The 19,294-nt window shown below is 46.0% G+C and overlaps 7 protein-coding genes across 7 annotated transcripts; 4 read left to right on the top strand and 3 right to left on the bottom strand.

Moving 5' to 3' along the window:
- Positions 1-61: 61 nt before the first annotated feature.
- Positions 62-1,606, bottom strand: TRUGW13939_01248 (uncharacterized protein; the record flags this gene model as incomplete). The annotated part of the gene is made up of 5 exons (XM_035484450.1): positions 62-234; positions 290-984; positions 1,033-1,151; positions 1,207-1,266; positions 1,325-1,606. The coding sequence occupies 5 exons, from the start codon at positions 1,604-1,606 to the stop codon at positions 62-64; spliced, it is 1,329 nt and encodes a 442-aa protein (XP_035340343.1).
- Positions 1,607-2,669: 1,063 nt separating this feature from the next.
- On the top strand, positions 2,670-4,198 carry TRUGW13939_01247 (uncharacterized protein; the record flags this gene model as incomplete). Its single annotated transcript, XM_035484449.1, has 3 exons — positions 2,670-3,284; positions 3,330-3,964; positions 4,030-4,198. The coding sequence occupies 3 exons, from the start codon at positions 2,670-2,672 to the stop codon at positions 4,196-4,198; spliced, it is 1,419 nt and encodes a 472-aa protein (XP_035340342.1).
- Positions 4,199-5,295: 1,097 nt separating this feature from the next.
- On the top strand, positions 5,296-6,924 carry TRUGW13939_01246 (uncharacterized protein; the record flags this gene model as incomplete). The annotated part of the gene is made up of 3 exons (XM_035484448.1): positions 5,296-5,632; positions 5,687-6,660; positions 6,715-6,924. The coding sequence occupies 3 exons, from the start codon at positions 5,296-5,298 to the stop codon at positions 6,922-6,924; spliced, it is 1,521 nt and encodes a 506-aa protein (XP_035340341.1).
- Positions 6,925-7,233: 309 nt separating this feature from the next.
- On the bottom strand, positions 7,234-7,963 carry TRUGW13939_01245 (uncharacterized protein; the record flags this gene model as incomplete). Its single annotated transcript, XM_035484447.1, has 3 exons — positions 7,234-7,650; positions 7,715-7,806; positions 7,870-7,963. 3 exons carry the CDS (start codon positions 7,961-7,963, stop codon positions 7,234-7,236), a joined length of 603 nt encoding a protein of 200 aa, XP_035340340.1.
- Positions 7,964-11,075: 3,112 nt separating this feature from the next.
- On the top strand, positions 11,076-11,893 carry TRUGW13939_01244 (uncharacterized protein; the record flags this gene model as incomplete). Its single annotated transcript, XM_035484446.1, has 2 exons — positions 11,076-11,561; positions 11,642-11,893. 2 exons carry the CDS (start codon positions 11,076-11,078, stop codon positions 11,891-11,893), a joined length of 738 nt encoding a protein of 245 aa, XP_035340339.1.
- Positions 11,894-12,174: 281 nt separating this feature from the next.
- Positions 12,175-13,887, bottom strand: TRUGW13939_01243 (uncharacterized protein; the record flags this gene model as incomplete). Its single annotated transcript, XM_035484445.1, has 1 exon — positions 12,175-13,887. One exon carries the CDS (start codon positions 13,885-13,887, stop codon positions 12,175-12,177), a length of 1,713 nt encoding a protein of 570 aa, XP_035340338.1.
- A 3,058-nt stretch (positions 13,888-16,945) lies between these two features.
- Positions 16,946-17,353, top strand: TRUGW13939_01242 (uncharacterized protein; the record flags this gene model as incomplete). Its single annotated transcript, XM_035484444.1, has 2 exons — positions 16,946-17,032; positions 17,114-17,353. 2 exons carry the CDS (start codon positions 16,946-16,948, stop codon positions 17,351-17,353), a joined length of 327 nt encoding a protein of 108 aa, XP_035340337.1.
- Between the last annotated feature and the right edge of the window lie 1,941 nt (positions 17,354-19,294).

The raw sequence follows: 19,294 nt of genomic DNA, 5'->3' as shown, positions 1-19,294 counted from the left end.
TTCTTGAATTCTACCATATATACCCTTGTCGTAATCCACTTTTCAAGTTCATAATGGAAGTTCATGTGCTATCCGTTGCATTGAGGACATCTTCCAGTTTCGTATCAACTGTACCGCCCACGTTTCCAGCTTGAGCCCAGAATTTGGACAAATGTCTTGTCCCGGAATCCGTCAGGACAGTCACAATGCGGTGCCCAGGACCTAGTTTCAGGGCAGTCTTCACCGCAGCGAAGCCTTTTTATTTATTGTTAGCTTTGAACAAGACTTGACAATGGAAGCACAAACTCACAGTTTACTGCACTACTACTTCCGATAAATATCCCGTCTTTTTCCACAAGCCACCGCGCCATGGCTAAGGCCTGCACATCCGTGACTCGTACCGCGTCGTCAATCAGTTCCCTCCCAGCCTCGAAATTGGCAGTCACTCGATTAATCCCAATGCCCTCGACAATGGAATCGACCTGTGGTCGCCGACGTGTGCCTTCGCGTTCTTTGACATCAAACATGACCCCATAACGGACTTTGTTGTACAGCCCGCTTCCTTGCGGGTCAGCAAGGACAATGGAGATATTCGGAAGTCTCGGTTTGAGAAAACGTGCAACACCGGATATGGTTCCGCCAGTTCCTGCGCCTGAAATAAACGCGTCCAGTTTTCCGCCGCATTGGGCGTATATCTCAGGCCCGGTGCCGTTGTGATGTGCCGCGAAATTAGCAATATTTTCGAATTGGTCGGTGAATAGTCCTCGGCCTGTCATGGCACCTGCTTCTGATGTAGGGTTTGTACTTGTCAATTGACTAGAACCAGCAACGGATCCTTTGTCCGGTGACTCTATGTTGGAGTTCGTCCGAGCTTGAGCGAGAGCTCGTGCTCTATTAACAAAATTGCCTGGTTCAACAATCGGTGCTGGGGGTACGCGGTCCACCACTGCTCCGAGTTTAAGAAGTAGGTCTGATTTTTCCATGGCTTGATCGGACGGCATGCAACTAGAGCGGGTTAGCATGCACACTTGTATCGAATACTGTAGCACTTACATATGTGCAAGATAGCCGCGAGCACGAGCAAGTGTAGCCAGGGAAATACCAGTGGATCCAGACGTGCCTTCGTAAATTACATCTCCAGAATACGGCCTCAAAGAGCCGTCTTCTTCAGCCTAGTAGATGCATTAGATATTTCGCTTTTTTCAACAATGAAAAACCAAAGCTCACTGTTTCAATCATGCTTAACGCCACACGATCCTTGGGACTGCCGCCTGCTCCATTGAGGTACTGCGTATCTGTCAGATGACGAGTCATATGCACACGGTAATATTTGAAGCCCTCTCACCTCGGCCTTTGCGAGGATCTCACAACCAGTTTCGTCGGACAGTGATTTTATTCGGAAAAGCGGGGTGTTTCCGATACATCCTTCTACTCCTTCGACAATAGCAGGAGGCCCTGATCGGACCGAGTTCAAAAGATCTTCATCATGGGAGGAAAGGTTCGACTGCCTTGTCTGATTTGTGGGCGCGGTCCCAAATTGCTGGCGGTGGAGTTCTTTTAATGCAATCGTCACCAAGACGCCAGCGACAAATGCACCTCCGATAAAAACTCGATTATGCTCGCTCATTTTGAAAAATCCTAGATTTCCACAGCTATAAATGCACGAGTGGGAAAGAAGACATGGAACATTTCTCTCCGTGCTTCAGGGATCACGTGCTTGGAATTCTCCCGCAGCCAATCACCGTCGTGGATACATGTAGTCCTTCAATGTTATTTTGATCACCATTAATAGAAACCTCTCAATGAAGATAGTACATTTATACTCGATAAGTAATATGATTGCAAATAAAACCATAGTTCATATTATTTGAGGCTCTTTTTTGTTTTTCCTGTTTGTGAATACACACCTTCTGAATGTATATATTTATGTCTACTGGTCTGTACTTATATCGGAACCATCATTCTATAAATTATTTTTCAAAAGCGAGGGCAAGGCAGTTATAGATGTACAACATTGAATACATATGTACTAGGCAGTTAAATCTGTGTCAGGTTGTAATATTTTCAAAATACATAATAATGAATGCACAATGTAACAAAACCGGCCCATACTCCAAATTGTTATGCATGATATCAGTCCACGCTAATGCAAGTTGACTCATCAGTTCGTGACGTACTTTTGTCACTAGCCAATACAATTTTGATAATTTATTACTATCATGCTAGTGTGTGCAGCAGCTCAAACTTGGATGGGTGATTTGTCTGGATCGCTGCATCACGCTGTTTTAGTATGCATGACCGACGAGTAATCTTCCACCCTAGTGTAGACTTGAGAAGCCCTGTCGAGCTGACGTTTCCTAGCGACGAATGCATCTTTATGTAATAGATTTATCTTTGACATTATCTTCAGTCTGCAGCCACCTGCAGATAAGAACATCATCCGACCATGAACATTTTCATACTTGGTGCAAAAATGGCTATCTTATTGGATTCATGGAAGTTACTAACTGTTGCAACATTGGCCTACATTTTCCATATCGCATGTTTAGTGGTTTACAGGATCTTCTTTCATCCCCTAGCTAAATTCCCTGGTCCCAGATACGCGGCGCTAAGCCGGTGGCACGAATGCTACTTTGATGTATATCAACAAGGGAAATTCATTTTTTGGATCGAAGCACAGCATAGAAAATATGGTCAGTGCCTTTCCATCAAGATGGAAGATTTGGAAAAATACACACAGGGATGTACATAGCTTACCTGTCTCAGGCCCCATCGTACGCATCGCTCCAGATGAAGTACATATTCTCGACGCCGACTTTTGGGAAACGCTATTCAGCAAAGCCGGTCGCGTTGACAAGTACAACTGGATGTCGAATCGCTTCGGCAACGATACATCAGTCCTGACCACAGCAGCCCACGATCTTCATCGCGTGAGGCGCAATGCATTAAACCCGTATTTCTCGCGCCAGCGCATTCTCGGTCTGCAGGATACCATTCGCCAGAAGCTTTCCGTCTTTGTCAACCAGATTCAAGAAAATGCCAATGTCGGGGCACCGATAACAATTAGTCGCGGGTATATGGCGTTTAGCGAAGATGTTATCATGCATTATTGTTTTGGGTATGATTACGATTCGTTAAGAAAATCTGCTTGGACGCCTGTTTTGCACGACGCTTTTGCAGCCGTGTGTATTGCGGGAAACATGGCATTGCAATTTCCTACAATTCCAAAGGTGATGAATGCATTGCCACAGGCATGGGTGGAGAAACTGGATCCATTGTATGCTCTGATTTTTCGGATGCAGAATGTAATTCTCTCGCCGTCTTTGCAAATAGGATTCTAACGAGAGCAGGATTTTGGCCGACAAATTCGCCAGATGAAAGCTGCCCTGCCTCCTGCAAAAAGTGACAGGGGCGTAGACAACACCAATCCAACAGTAATCGCCGAATTGCTGCAGAGTGACCTTCCTAACGAACAAAAGGCCGACCGCAGACTTCAAGATGAAGTCCAACTAATTGTCGGCGCCGGTCTTTCTACCACTGGATGGACTTTGAGCGTGGGTACATACTACCTACTAAGCAATCCTCGAATCCTCGCCTGTCTTTGCAAGGAATTGGACGATGCCATACCAACCTCCACCACTGCAAACACAGCCGACCTAATTTCTAACCTCGAATGGACAGAGTTGGAAAGGCTACCTTACCTAACCGCAGTTATCAAGGAAGCAGTCAGATTATCATACTCCACGACATCGAGAAACGTACGATTATTGCCCAAGCCAGTTCAGTTTAAAGAATGGACAGTTCCTGCGCGGACACCAATCTCAATGACTGTCCCTTTTTTAAATCATGATGAGGATATATTCCCACAGTCGAGGTCTTTTGTCCCTGAGCGGTGGCTAGACGCACTAAAGACTAAAAATGGATCGAGCCTGGACAAATATTTCGTGGGCTTTGGCAAGGGCACAAGGTCGTGTTTGGGTTCAAAGTAAGTTGATTCTGTTTTCAGTCTGCTATGACACAAGTGATAGATAATCTAACCAAGCTGCGCAGTCTCGCCTGGTGTGAGTTGCATTTGGGTTTTGCATCCTTGTTCCGCTTGTTCGACTTTGAGTTGTACGAGACAGACAAAACAGATGTTGAGATTGCGCATGATTTCTTCCTGCCGTTTGCAAAGCTCGACTCAAAAGGTATCAGGGTATTTGTCAAAGAGAGGCAATGATATAAATATAATAATGTTATGCCCGCTACTGAACTGTTGCTGTAAAGGCCGAATGAACTTGGTATATTATTCAAAAATACCTAGGAAAAGAAGTACAAAAAAATTTCGCTGCCGCGTAGGCCAGGGGGCACCCTTTCTTCTCACAGTATCCGCCCTGGCTCCCTCGATTTAAATAAAGACTTTTGCAGTCCTATATTGCACCTTATCGGTGGAGCTCCATATACGCGCTGGTCAGCTACCATGCGCTACGTGTATTTTAGGATGCATTTCAACATCGACTCGTGGTTATTGTGACCTGGTCAAGAATTTAAGCATATTAAGCGAGGCTAAAATAGTGGTGCATATCCAGGTGGGGGCCAATTTCTACCCAATGAAATAAATTGTATACAGTTGTCCGGGATCCGCACTCTTTCTTGAAGAGAAAATCAACATCAAAAGGCTAGAGATGTGATGGTACGGAAGAGGATAACTTCGGCGTTATAGAAAGTCGACGACCTGTTTATAAATTTGAGCCATTGAGCGTTGGCTTGGTTTGCTTGATGAGTTAGTAAAAAGGGATGCATTCCCCGCTCTGTCAACACCGAGTATACTCGGGGGTTTCTAAACAAGAACAGCATCAGTTGTAAACCCAGTTCGTCCGACAATAAGTGTTGTCCGGAAAGGTTCGCAGGACGCTCGATTAGGAGCATCCTGGCTTCCAACGTCGTCCATTAGAGGTTGATGTCACACGTCGATAGTATATAATGGAGCCGAAATGGTGGTTAAAATTTGGATTCCTTTTGCGCATAAGTTTCATCGAGATTGTGAAGGACGGTTCAAAATATAAATGGCGGGAATAGTAACTCGACATAGAGTCTATCCATGATTTTGGCGAAATATCCAATAAACCGAGACATCAATTGTTGAAAATAGAAAAAATTTGCAACACGAAGAATATGTGGTTTTTTAAAAAAGGGTCGGTTTCGTTTGTGGGTAGACAGTTGCGGGAGCTTGGACCAGGCTTGGCACCGGCCAAAATATTGAGACGCCTCGAGCGCAACTCTCCACGCAACCAACCTCGTCTCCCCATCCTCACCAAGGCTATTCGTTGCTTCACCATGGATTCTCCCGTCGTGACGCATATTTTCAGGCAGCTGTTCCGGCATCCAGCCTGTCAGTCCACGCGATCGACATCGCTCCGGAGACTCAATGCCACGGCGCATGATCGCTCGCTATTGCAGCAACACCAACAACGGCGATCGTTTCTGACCAAGAAAGGAAGCTATTTGAAGAGCACCAGTACCAATGACGGCACAATGTGGACGAAGCGGGGAGATTATCCTCGAGATATCGACCAGCAACTGCGAACGTTTCCCCTGGTGACGGCGAAGGATTTGCGCAATCGTCGCGAACGACCGACACGGGTGAAAATGCTGACAAGAGAGTTCATCGAGGGTCAGTATTTGAATGATCACATCAATTTTCATTTTACCTGCTAACCCCCTGTAGACAGTTTATACAACCCCCATTATGGATACTTTTCCAAGCACGCGACCATCTTCCATCCCGGCGAGCCATTCGATTTCAATCGCATCGAAGACGGGCCTAGCTTCCACCAGCTGCTAGGAGATCGATACACCGAATTCGAAGACAAGCTCGACGAGACTAACCCCGATATTGCGCGGCAATTGTGGCATACCCCGACGGAGTTGTTTCGCCCCTACTACGGCGAAGCCATTGCCCGGTATCTCGTCACGAATTATAAACTGACTCTCTACCCGTACCACGACCTGACTATTTACGAAATGGGAGCAGGGAATGGTACCCTGATGTTGAATATTCTCGACTTCATCCGTGACACCGACCCGGAGGTATACCAGCGAACCAAATTCAGAATCATCGAAATTTCCTCATCGCTGGCGAATCTGCAGCTGAAGAACCTGCAAGACTCGCTCAACAAAGGCGGCCATACAGGGCACGTCGAGATTGTGAACAAATCCATCTTTGACTGGAACGAATATGTCCACTCGCCATGCTTTTTCCTCGCATTAGAAGTTTTCGACAACTTTGCGCACGATGCGATTCGGTATGACTATGAGACGGAAATGCCACAGCAGGGAGGAGTCGTTATCGACACCGATGGCGAATTTTTCGAGTACTTCAATACAACCCTCGACCCTCTCGCAGCACGCTTCCTTCGGACTCGACAGAGTGCTGCTCGTCGGCCGTTTCCGATGCCATTGCCATCGAAGCTGAACCGCAGCGTTCGTAGTTCGCTGCCGTTTGGAAGACGCGACTTCACAGAGCCAGAATATATCCCCACTCGGCTGCTGCAATTCTTCGACATCTTGCGCGACTACTTCCCCGCCCATCGCCTGCTGACCAGCGACTTTAGCAGTCTACCTGATGCAGTCCCGGGATTCAACGCGCCTGTCGTGCAGACACGGTATCAGCGCCGTACTGTGCCCGTGTCGACTCCATTTGTAAGTGTTTTCCTTTGTTGATTGGGTAGCCGTATGCTAACTGAACCAAAACAGGTACACCAAGGCTACTTCGATATCTTCTTCCCCACTGACTTTGACGTGATTGAAGATGTCTACCGGGCCGTCACCGGCAAATTAACATTTGTGTCAAGCCATCAAGACTTTATGGAACGATGGGCTTATATCGAGGACACGGAGACTCAGAGCGGCGAAAATCCGTTGCTGACTTGGTACAAGAACGCAAAGGTTCTGGCCACCGTTTGAACATTTTCAATTTATACATAAGCAAATGATCAATAAATGATAGGAAATATTTAGTGACGGTTGATTGTATTCAATGTTTGGATTACCATGCAAAACTCGCTGAAAGAAGAAAAAAAAAATGTCTCTGCCCACCCAAATGTAATAACCATGCTTCTTCTCCAACTCAAGGCAGTAATGATTAAAGGTTATGCTCATCGCTTAGATCACAGCCAAAAAAAAGATGACGCAAATAATTGAAAGATGAAAATGCGGATGAAGGAAGAAAATCCAAGTATGTATCACCGATATGCACAAGAAAAAAAGCCATCATTATAGAACAACGGCAATACCACCGATCAGACCTGCTACAACCACCAAAAGACCATAAAACTGGCCGATTTCAACAAATAGCGGACGCGAAGCGCCTCCGGTGTTTCCATCAGATGAACCTGTTGCAGCAGCCCCAGCAGCCGTTCCCCAGCCGGTGTAAACCACATTGCCAGCATTGCCGGTGGAAGAAGCGGTGGCAGTGGCAGCGGCAGTGCTTGTGGTGTTGTAGCGAGTCGGATCCTGGGCACCGCAAGGATGGTCCTGGACGCAGGCTGCTTGGCAGGTCGAGTTGCCGTTGCAGTTGGTCTGGCACTGAGAGTTGTAGGCGGTGCAGATAAAGTATGGTATCGTCTGGGAGTATTCGGAAGAATTGGGCGACTGGCCGTTACCACAGACGCAGGAGAAGTCGAGGGTTGACTTTTGGGATCGTCGATTAAAAACTGGTATATTTATTTGGGAGAATGGCGATAGGAGGACTTACAGAGTCACATTTGTTTTGTTCTGTCGAGTCGCTTTTGGGTAGCTGCATACAGATGAGAGGGCAGGATGTCTGTTGCTGCTGGCACCATTGGTCTGTACGAGGGGTTCCATTAGTATCGAAGCATTTCCTTTTGGAGGTTTTGACTGGATGCCTACCACGCGTGGCCTGGGGGATAGAGCTGGGATCGATGGTTTGGGTAGTAGCCAGGCTGGTGATGGCGACCAAGACGAAGAGTATGTGTGACAGCATTTTGGCTGGTGTGTCGCTCCGTTAATAAAACGAAGATGGGTTTTTGAAATTCTGAGATCAACGAGTCAATCAGTGCCCTTATGAGAGGTGCAAGAGCACGAGGAGAGAAGTGAGAATGCCGATCGCCAAGGAACGTTTTCTCTCAAGGGGGTGTTTACCTCCGTTGTTGGTTGACCAGGAATGCTTGCCGGGCAAGGGATAACGCCACGGCACCAAGGTTCTAGACCAAGACACAAAGAAGATATGATATATCAATTAAAAGTTGTTAGTGGTCAAAGCAAAAAGCGAAGGTGTACTCTGTATAGAGAGAGAGAGAGAGTGTGTGTGTGTGTAAGAGAGAGTGAAAAAGCGGGACGAAGTCAACATGGAAAAGGAGGAGAAGATAAAAGAAGCGGAGCAAAGCTGTCAGATTTTCTGTCGAGCAGCGCCGCCTGGACGGGTTGCATCGGCAAGCGGCATGAAAAAAGGGAAAGAAACTAGACGGGGTTATTGTTTACTACTTCCGACTCCTTTTTTTGTTGCGATTAGATTAGCCCTATCTTGGCTATCGTTGCTGTTATCCAGCGCTCTAAATAGATAGCACAGCGAAACAGGAATAGCCACCGCCATGAGATAAAAAATGTCTCACAGATGCATCACGTAGTAACATCGGCAGCTGTTCCGCTACGTGAGGAGGTTCTGGGTGAGACAAGCATATCAATATCTCCGCATTCTAAAGCGGTCTAAGAACGCCCTAAACGGCCTAGATAAAGGCCTAAAATGCCCCTAATATTGTGTTCCACCACGACCGGCCGCGTGACCATGCCACCGGCGGTGTTTTCTGGCGGCTCTGGGGACTGAAATACTCTTCGTTGTTGTGTTTAAGAAGTCTTTTGAAACAAGAATGTATGCCTTTTGTCGTGTTTCTGGTGTTGTCGGTGTTTGAGGCTTGGGAGGAATTTACAGCGCTAACCGGGACAAGTTAGCGGGTTATGATGCAGTATTCACCCCAGTCCCTATTAAGCCAGGCATGCATAGACATAAAGTTTTATACATAGTTAATCTTAAAGAATTAATCTAGCCGAGTTGTTCTAGTACTATCCATTGATAGATAAGACCTTAGGGTCGTGTATTACTTACCACGCATATGATGGCCTTAACAAATACATAAGAATGTCTAAATGTTAACAATAATTCAAGTTCTCAATAGTAATATATAGTACTCCGTACTAAGTGCTAAATCAAATAAGCTCGCCTGGAGCGTGCTGGCCAATGAGAGGGCACAGCAATTTTGTTTCAAGATAAACTAGATATTGATGAATGAACAGAGCGTAACGGGTTTGAGGGCAATATTATTTTGTTACATTATTCACACCCTGAAAAAACCTTCTATATAAGCAGGATTCAACCGTATCCTTAATTCGTGCCCTGTTGAGTTTGTACAGTATGACGCTTCCATAAAAGCATTAACGGTGACAACTTTTAAAAGCAACAAAATGGTGAGAAATGTCTTTTACAGTCCGCCGACACTATTTAAATCCAGTAGTGTTGAGATTTGTCTGACTCCTGGGTACATGTACAAATAGTATGATGTAGAACTTTCCTGAGAGGAGGAGGAAGGAGAGGGGAAATTCTTTCCTTTATTTCATCTTATTCCAGAAATATCTGCGATGGCTTCTGGGTAGCTTCTAGGGGATTGAGAGGGAAATGGTTGCACGCCATAGAGTGCTATGAAGCCCATCTCCACCCCCAGGGTGTCTATCATGACTCTTGATAAAACAAGAACATTGAACACACAGAGCTTTAAACTTAAAACACCTACGCCATGTTTACCTACCTCTATTATGTTTGAGGTAAACACTGCTCTATTGCAAGTAATGAAAATATTTTCCTCCAATATGTAACGCTTTGGTTGTCAAACGCCACCCAACCACTAGGCCGCTAGGGCTGTCAACGCGTGCTATCGTTTTACCAATGTTCCTTTAGATCAAGCGCCATATCCTGACCACGGCATCATCGGGTATAGCAAAGCTATTATATATTTACAATTTCTAAAGCAACGAGCGAAATTAATGCATGTCGACTTCACATGTTAAGAAGTGCTGTTAAAGAGGTCAAGTAACCATTACCGCATTTAGTAATTTAGCTCTACGAGCCGTCCCCACTGGTTCGAAGACTCGAAATGAACTGCACAGTTCACAGTTCTCCACCCAACATCGAACTAAACTTGGCTACCCCACAGCTTCTCCACCAGTGCCGGCCTGCCATTTTGAGAAAGAGTTTGTCCGACGCTTCCATGAACTGATTTTGGCCTGACTTCTGGTAGTTGTATCGGTATCCAATAGGCCCACAGGAGCTTCGTGATGTCAGTGGCAAACTATACTAGATATGCCTCGAAAACTTGATTCGACTTTGGCGTATTTATTGTAGAAGACTTCAGATCAAGTGATGGAATATTGCCTTTTCTCAGTGGGGGTGAGTGTGAGGGCCATTTGTATCCCGGTAGTCCTAGTCATGCCCCGGGTTTATGCGCCTCAATGGGGATAGATGGTAGACAATGTACTCTACATTCGTGGAAGGATACGGAAAGTCCCCTGTATCCTATAATACCGTGTCTTACATCAGCACTGCTTAGTGCCAAGGAGCATATGCCAGTAGTGTTTCCAAAGTGTCAAACAGAATTCCATTTTATCAATTGGGCCGGGTATTCTACTGGCTATGTTGATTGAATTATTTAAATGTATGTAATTGTTCATCGCTAAGAAATATTTATATAGAAAAGAATAACATTTTTTAAAACCAAACAAATCCTCTGCATCTAATATATTTATATATTTTATCAAGTAAATGAGGGGATCAATCAATCTGGAATTTTAATCGACATATACTTCACCAGACATGTCATTTTCCAGATGTCGATTGCGGATGCATGGTCGGAGCTAAACACTTCGGGTTAGCGGCCGAGACTAGTGCCGACCTTGTCCTGACCTGTCACAATCAACTCGCCGCTTCAGCGCGCATTGACGCCCATGCAACGGCCCGCTTTGCCTGCCCTTGATCAACTCGTGCTGTGTTCATCTGGCCAGTTAGGCACATTTCAACATCCGTCGAATTCGGCATTTTTTTCTAATGGATGGAGCATGCAATCGATGAGGAGAGGGGTTCGACCGATCCCTCCGCCGTCCAGCTGGCTTCCGGCGCGGAATCGGTGCCAACCCCGATCAACCACAAGAACAGCAGCCAACGCCTCGATACATTGATCGCGGAGTCTTTTTCCAGCGGTGTCAGCGTGTCCAACATTACCATTCCTCCTCTTCCTCCTCCTCCTTCTCAATCGGCTGTCGAGCTGCGGACAAAGCCCGAACGACCCGTGTCTGGTGTCGTGCCTCCCTACTGGCGACATCAGCGAAATTTCTCGCGCGCATCCCTGGCCTCTGCAGACACCGCGCGAAGCTCGAAGCCTGCCATCACTCTCGAAGACCATACCACGGACCCGGATTCGGCGACAACGCGCGGGCTATGGGCGAAAAGTGTCACGATTGACGAGCATGTCGTTGTGTCTGGTCGGACCGGGGTGGGTGCGTATGTTGTCTGGCTGTGCAATGTGCAGACATTAGACGTGAGTTTGTTTTATATTTATAACATGTATATACAAAAATCGTGGAGGATTGATTCTGACAGCCGAATGTTTTTTTCCAGGGTGGCCCGATGATGATCCGCATGCGATATTCTCAATTCGACGAGCTGCGCGAAATTCTGGTCCAAGCCTTCCCCCATGCAAGACACGCCCTGCCCCCCTTGCCTCCGAAAAGCGCACTATTCAAGTTCCGTCCCAAGTTTCTCGAAACCAGACGTATCGGACTACAATACTTTCTCAATTGTGTGCTGCTCAATCCTGAGTTTTCGGGGTCGCCGGTGCTGAAAGATTTTTTGTTTTCGCACATCAACTGACCGTCGATTTGTTACGTCAAAAGAGTTCAATTTATGTGTCATATCAACGCCATGTGTTCACTATTAATTTTCAACATTTATTAGATGAATTGATTACATGCATGCCATTAGTGTACAGTTCCAGTCTCCGACGCTTTTTTGAAGCGAAACAACTCCGAATAGCGCCGCTGCTGAAAAGAATATTCTATAAATAAACAACAAACACGATAAAAAAAGAACGCAAGAATAAGAGAGAAAGGACAGAAACACCAACAACCCTATTAGAATACATAGACCAATATCTAAGCTTCTGCAGTGATTGTCGTTGTCGCCGCGGGGTCGCCGGCGGCGGCGGCGGGAATACCCATATCCTCTGAGTCTCGCAGACTGGGTGTTGCCGAGCTTGATTTCCAAAACTTATGTTTGAGATCAGAGAAAATAACCTTCCGAACCGAAATATTCGCCATATGCGCCATGGCTGCCATATCCTTTGGCCCCGGGGTCCCCGACGGGAAAATCAGATAGAGACCAGACCCTTGGTTTTCGTCGGGGCGAAACTTGTCGTGGTACGCCTTCTTTCCGGTAATGGGGAGACGGGGAAAGGTGTGGCGGTAGATTTTGCGGGTGATGCTTTCAATGGGCTTGGACAAGCCAGTGATCTCGCCCAGTTCATCACACGGTTCGAAGCCAAATGATAAGTAGTCGAGATCCGCTTCATTTAGCAGAGACATGGCCGAGAATATGAGCAGATCAGATATACCCTTGGCGGCGTGGGGCGTGGCGATGCACGGGTCGATGTGATAGCCTTGGTTTGCACCAATTTTGCGCAAGGCGGCGAACCCGTTGGCAACCCCGTCTGGACCACGTGTGTAAATGTATGTCATCAGCTGTGGGAGCGAAAAGGGATCATAAACCGTGATGAAGGCTTGTGTTTCACCCGAGGTGTTGCGTTCTTCGCGCCAGGCGTCGTAGATGCCGACGAGTTCGCGCTGCAGGACGGGATCTTCACCTTGAGAGGGAATGTACACACCAAGAGTGACACCGCCCTTTATAGGATTCAATAGTTGTTTACTCTGGGTGACGATTCGCTTGCCGGTTTGTTCGCGGAGAACCGGGTTCGTGAGTGGATTGAGAACTCGTTCGGTGCCGAATTGAATGGTTGCCCATTTCTTTTGCCGAGCATAGGCAGTAAAGGTGTCACTGGCGCCCATGAAAGATAGTCCCCAGCCAAAGCTCTTTCTGTACTTTTTGAACTCGGCCAAGACGGCAGAGTAAAGCTGCGGTTGGCAGAGAGGGTCGCCAGCCACGATGGCGATGTCATTGCGGACTTTGAAATAGAGGGCTGCTGTATGAGCTTTGTTAATGAAGAAACTATAACTCTTGTCTAGAATCCCCATGTGTGACACACGACCGTACTGGACAAACAATCTCTCCAGAGCTTTCATGGCCGCAAAGTCCTCCAAGGTGAAAATTAGCCCAGTCGTGCGGTATTTCTTGTCCATGATGCGATTTATTTCCGTATCGGCCGATGCCGTCGATATGGTTGACCCGGACGAGCCATCGGAATCATGGGAGAGGTTGGAATGACTGGTTGATACGCGGGGAACAGGCTTGCGCTTGACAGAAAAAGCTGGCTGCTGTAGCTGTTGGTCGTTGACGAGGGTCGATGCGTTGCTACTCATATCGCACGTTGTGGTAGCCCCGGCAGTAGCGACATCATCTGTCTTGGCCATGAAGCGCAGCCGACTGATCAAATCCAAGCCGTCGCCAGCGACTCCTTTGCTTGGACTCTGCAGCTGCTGTGCCATGGACTTGCCAATTTCCTGGAACAGACTTGTGGGCTTTTTGACTGCCGTCGGTGCTGCTGCTGATGGGTCATTTTTTCGTTGTTCTTTCTTCCCCTTTTTTTCGGCCAGTTTGCGCTCTTTCTTGGCCTTCTTTTTGGCTGCCTTTGCATCCTCGACAGGCAGCTTCTCGCCGACTGGCAGGTTTTGGTTCTCTGAAGGAGGCGACATCGTGTGGGTTGACTGCACGAGGATGGGAGAAGAGCTGTGAGGAGGATTTTCTCCTTTAAAAAGGAAACTGCGTGTGACTACGGGGGCTGAGAAGGGAGTCCGAGTCAAGGATGCTTGGTCACAGATCGTGTAACCTGTGTCAAATCCGAGTCATTGCACGCGCAGCGAGGTGGTGACGGAGCAAGAAATGGTTGAAGGTGGCCGACTGACTAGACCAAAGTGACGTGGTGGATGAAGTTGAGATTGGCAAACGGCCTGATGCTGATACTTTATACCTGCAATCAGGCGGCGCTCCTTACTCGGTCGCCCAGGCAGTGAAAATAGCACGGGACAAATGAGAGGTTGTGATGACATGCGAAATGACCGGTTGCGTTGGCATCACCTTTTCCCTGAGTCGTCGCTGGTCTCCAGGCAGCGAAGTTTCCAGCGACCATCCAAACAGCAGGAGACTGACATCGCCTGGCGTTGATTCGCCATCCACTGCGGCTGCTAGTCGCCGCCTCCCTGTTTAGGCCTAGTGCCATTGTGCACCCATAAATAGCCTGCATACTGCATTTTAATTGGCTGTCTCGACTATGACAGGCGCGATTGCTGCCAAGCCCATTTGTGATTGGTCGACTATGTGGGTCATTACAAAGCTTGGCCTGTGGATCCCTTGGTCTTTCTTTCAATTTATATATAGAAAATCGACGTCAATTTATATATATTTATTTTGGTTCTCTACGGTCTTTCTATTGAATCAGTTGTTGTGTGATGGGCTCGCTACGACGCATATTGTGTTTCGTCAATGACAGGGTCTGTTCCTATTAGTTCTCACCACTCTCGTGTCACCTTTCGAGTCACGTTCGCTATGGCTGAGAACAATCGAGGAAAGCAGCAAGAACCCTTATTGTGGAGATTTCGAAAATAGATCACAAGTCTTTACAGAAGAGAACCTCGAGGGTGACCTCAAGAGCCTGATATATTTGCTTTACCTGAATGCCTTATTCGTGAAGTCTTTGAGCTCGTCTCACCAGTTGATTAAGTCTGTTTCTTCCTTGGCTGCAAACTCCTTTTTGAACTTCTAAATTCAACTTATGAAGAATTCGGATTTCCACGCCTTCTTCACCTCAAAGTACCTTACTTATGTCTAGCTTTGCCAGAAGTGCCGAGCAACAAATTTCTGATTAGACTTGAAATTCTCGTTGGGCATTCTGCTACCCGTGTTTCAAGTTACAGCAACGACGAAATCCCCCCTGCCATTTAGTGCGGGAACTGGGACAAGCACTTGGTCTCTTTGTTCCGGCATAGTTGATTTGTGTCCTTGTCTACCATTGACCGGCTGCGATCGAGAACAGCCTGTGAACTTACTGAAACGATCTGCTGGGATCACAAAGAAGAAATCTATCACAGGCAGCTGAGGTATGTTCCAGATAACGGCTTCCCCAGACTTGGTTATGAGCGCTTTGTATACTACGAGTCCTCGAAATGCATATCTAATCGATCTGGAAAAGCGGTGCCAGGGTACCGAAATTTTCGTATGTCCTCATTGGGACTATTTTAATTTTATAGGACACGGACGTATAATCGACCGCCGTTCTCACCGTAGAACCGCAATATAGACACTTCCTGGGTCTCCTCAAACCGATCGCATCCTTACGGATGTCACTCGACCATTAGGAAAAATATGGTGGCCAGAAGACGCTAAATGGGAACGTCTATGCCGGATGCTTGAATATGAAGACTACTTGAAACTTTGGTAAGTTGGAAAAGAAATAACAAAAGGCATACTGATTAATCATTTCACTTTAGACATCGGTCTAGGAAATCATGGGATAAGTTTCATGTTTCCGAACGAAAAGAGTTAGATAAGTTAAATCAAGCAATGACATTTCCCTGCTCAGATTTGTATAGCTATTTAAAGAAAATCTAGGACTCTAGATTTATTATAGCACTCCGGTGAGCCAGTTAGATGGGTTATGAATATGAAGCCATCTTTGCTTCTCCCATTAGCTGTAGCCTGTGCCATACCGGCTTAACGTGCTTCCAATGTAGATCTCTTTTACCAACCGGACTAAAAAGGACACGTCCATTGGGCAATATCAGTCTTCCTAGCCTGTTAAAGTTTGGTAATGTCACTTTTATACTGTGCGGTGAATTGATATATGATTGGACTAAAACTGCATGAAAGAGAGAGGCGTGGTCAATAATGGAAGACGTAAGTGGGGCCGACAGCCATAGCCCTAGTTGCGCAAATACGCTGTGTGTCGATCATCTCGTAACTTTTCTGCCCCAAGGAATATCGATTAATCCTTGTACAGCTGAAACAACCAATCTCAAAGTTTCCCGCATGCGCACCTGATTAGAAAAGCTGAATTATCGCGTTCTAGCCACTCATTTGAGGGCCGCTTTTATTTAGAGTTGCAGCGCTAAAACGATTTTACGCACAGTTTTTACTCCACACGGTAGTACGGGGAACCCTCGGCAGTTGGGCATTTATTCACCCCCTAGATATTCGTGCTCCCAATATGGACACCAAGGCAACCGTGTTGTCATTATGCAACAATATTTCTAGTCAAAATTTTTGCTCTCTTTTGAAGACCCAAGGTAGCATTATTACTGAAAAAACCGCGCCTAGTTGCGGGTTTACCACTGCTGAAATTGAATTCTTGGCGGTGATGTGATGTTGGCGCTAATCGAGAGTACGTACGTGACTCCTACCTGTGGCTTAGCCTTTCAAGTTGTTTTCGGACACCCCGGAAACCAGCAAATAGTATTGAAGCGTTGCCCGCCGCCGGCTTTATCTGAATCATGTAACCATCATATAATACCGGGATACTAAGATTGATCGCCCCCCTTTCAAGACTATAAATTGACGATTGTCATTCTCATCACATCGAGTCTTTCTCTGAACCATCCGATTGATACTCAACTGTTAAAAGGTACGTAGCTAACGGTGATCCTAACGACTTCAATAGCTTGAAGATCGCAAACCCCTCGCGTACCAGTGGATTTTTAGTCACAGCACGAGATTATGAACAGTCAAAATAACAATTTCTAGTTTACTATTCTATCCAAAATGAGATACCTTGCTGTGTTTGCCTCTATCCTTGCCGTCGCCGCTGCCGGCGATTTTGGGAGCTGGAGTCTCTACTGCGGTTCTTCTGTAAGATGCTTCATTTATTTTTCAAGCCACAAAAGAGTTCAAGACGAGGTGTGTGACTAACAATTTTCACTTTTTCTGCAGTGCTCCGGCGGTACCCTGATTGGCACAGGTGATCTCGACAGCAACGTGATCAGCTCTTGCACCAACCTTGGCGCCACTTACGACTATTGCCACCTTGAGGTCGTTCAATACACGAATATGTACCGTGCTGTTCTTTCCTCAGACGGCACCTGTGGCGACAGCTCCAACCCTGTCATTAGTGCTGGCGGTTGCACAAGTGCTGGCAGCTGGTCAAACTACCAGATCTACTACTATGCCTAAGCAATTTCTATCGATGGTTCCATGCACTAGTGTCATATGATACGGTGTTGACTTCGAGAAGGTGGTATCGCATGATATAAATGTTGCAATTTTGATTCTGAGGAATACCAGTTGATGTATAAAATATCGGTTAGGTCAAACTTCAGTATTGCAAATATTATGATGGTCATGAAAAGATTCGTTCAAATTAAGACAAACAAATTTTATCAAGATTATAAATTGGTCTGAGACGCTTACATGTATTCATTAAACAAATTTATATCCTAGTAGGCAACGAGTTCATATTGGTTGAGTTCGTAACTAAACTTAAGGTCTACTCAGCGTGCTGTTCCGAACCCACATATTCTCAGTAGAGATCACCACATGCCAGAAAATAGGCTTCGAAAATAAAATATTAATTAACTTTCTATCAATTATAAAATCCAGTATTTTGTGGCTTTTGATGGCACTTGGAATCAGGTATTTCATAGGGATGCTTCACGCGTGCGAAACCGGCTGTCGTAGCCAATGAATGACCACGTGGGTTCTTGAAAAGGATTGAAGTTTTGATCAGCGATAGTAGGTTCGAGGAAGTAAACGTTACCCCCCCTTGTTCGCGATACCAGACCCAAGATCATTTTGGACCTATATTGGAGGAACATCTTGGCCGGGAGAGGAAGAACATTCGAACTGGATAACAACTCTGTACTGTAGTAAGACCCAAACTATTTCATTCTTTTTGTTTTTCTTATTGCCTCAACATAAACAGAAAATGACGCTATTCTCTATCATGTATATTAAATTGAACAAAGGGAATAATTTTCTCTAATGTGAAACAGCTTGAAAGGGGTATGCATGCTTTTCTATTGCAAAACCAGATAACTCAATTGTAACCCCACTTTTATCAAAGTAAAGACGCGTTTGTTTTCATAAAAATATCCTTATTCCATGGCATCAAAATCAATGGTAATAAATATTGTGATAAAACAAATGAAAAATGCTCTGTATGTTTATTCTGTCACCGCCATTTTTAAGCTCGATTAAGTATCATTAAGCATGTTGATACAGATAAAAGCTTTATAGACTATATAGATTATTATTACATAAATCGTATTCACAACGTTCGCCAAACGGGGAAGAGAAGGGAAAATGGAACGACTGCAGGACTACCATCCCCGGTACTTTACCTGTGCTTGAAACTTGAGCCTAAGCCACCCACAAGGTTCAAGAATCTCCTTCAGAACGGGCTTCCACCAATCTTCATGTCCATCAGATATCACCATTGCTGATGCGTATTCGACATACTTTGGGAAGAATCCACTATTTTCCCAATCTACAATACCCGTGAGTTTGCATTGATCCATATCCACCATGATATTGCGGGCCGCAAGGTCGCCATGTGTCAATACAAAGTTTCCCGGGCCAGATGACGATCCACGCATTTTTGGAAGGAGACGCTTCCATAAAGAGCGACAAGACGAGGATCTTACTCGCTCAAGGCACCAGTTATCAAACTCCTCCTCAGAGTCCCACGGACCCATGGATTCAAACCCCAGGCCAAGCCGTTCGTAAAAATTGGACGTCTCGCGATGACCAATACTTCCAATGTACGGCTGAGTGCAAGCATGAAAAAGCTGTATTTGCTCCTTGAGCTGTTGTTTAATAGAATTTTGTTGCTTCTTGTTCATTTTGTGCCACACTTTATCAAGAGAGGTTCCCTGCACGAGATCGGTAACGATGACAATGTGGTGCTTCCCGACTCTAAAGCAGCCGTGGTAGTGAGGGACCTGAAGGTTCGGCTGTTCGGAAACATGCTTTATCATACGAGATTCCCGTTTTATAGCCTTTTCAATCGCACGAGGCTTAATCTTGACGGCAACGATATCTCCGGAAGTTGTTTTTGATTCGATGACTCGATTTCCAAAATAGTTGTACAGTTCACGGCCATGGAACGGGTCTTCT

The sequence above is a fragment of the Talaromyces rugulosus genome, chromosome I (genome assembly GCF_013368755.1).
Source record: "Talaromyces rugulosus chromosome I, complete sequence".
Classification (NCBI taxonomy): domain Eukaryota; kingdom Fungi; phylum Ascomycota; class Eurotiomycetes; order Eurotiales; family Trichocomaceae; genus Talaromyces; species Talaromyces rugulosus.
Note: the sequence above shows the minus strand (reverse complement) of the source record. Positions and strands in the feature narration are given on the sequence as shown.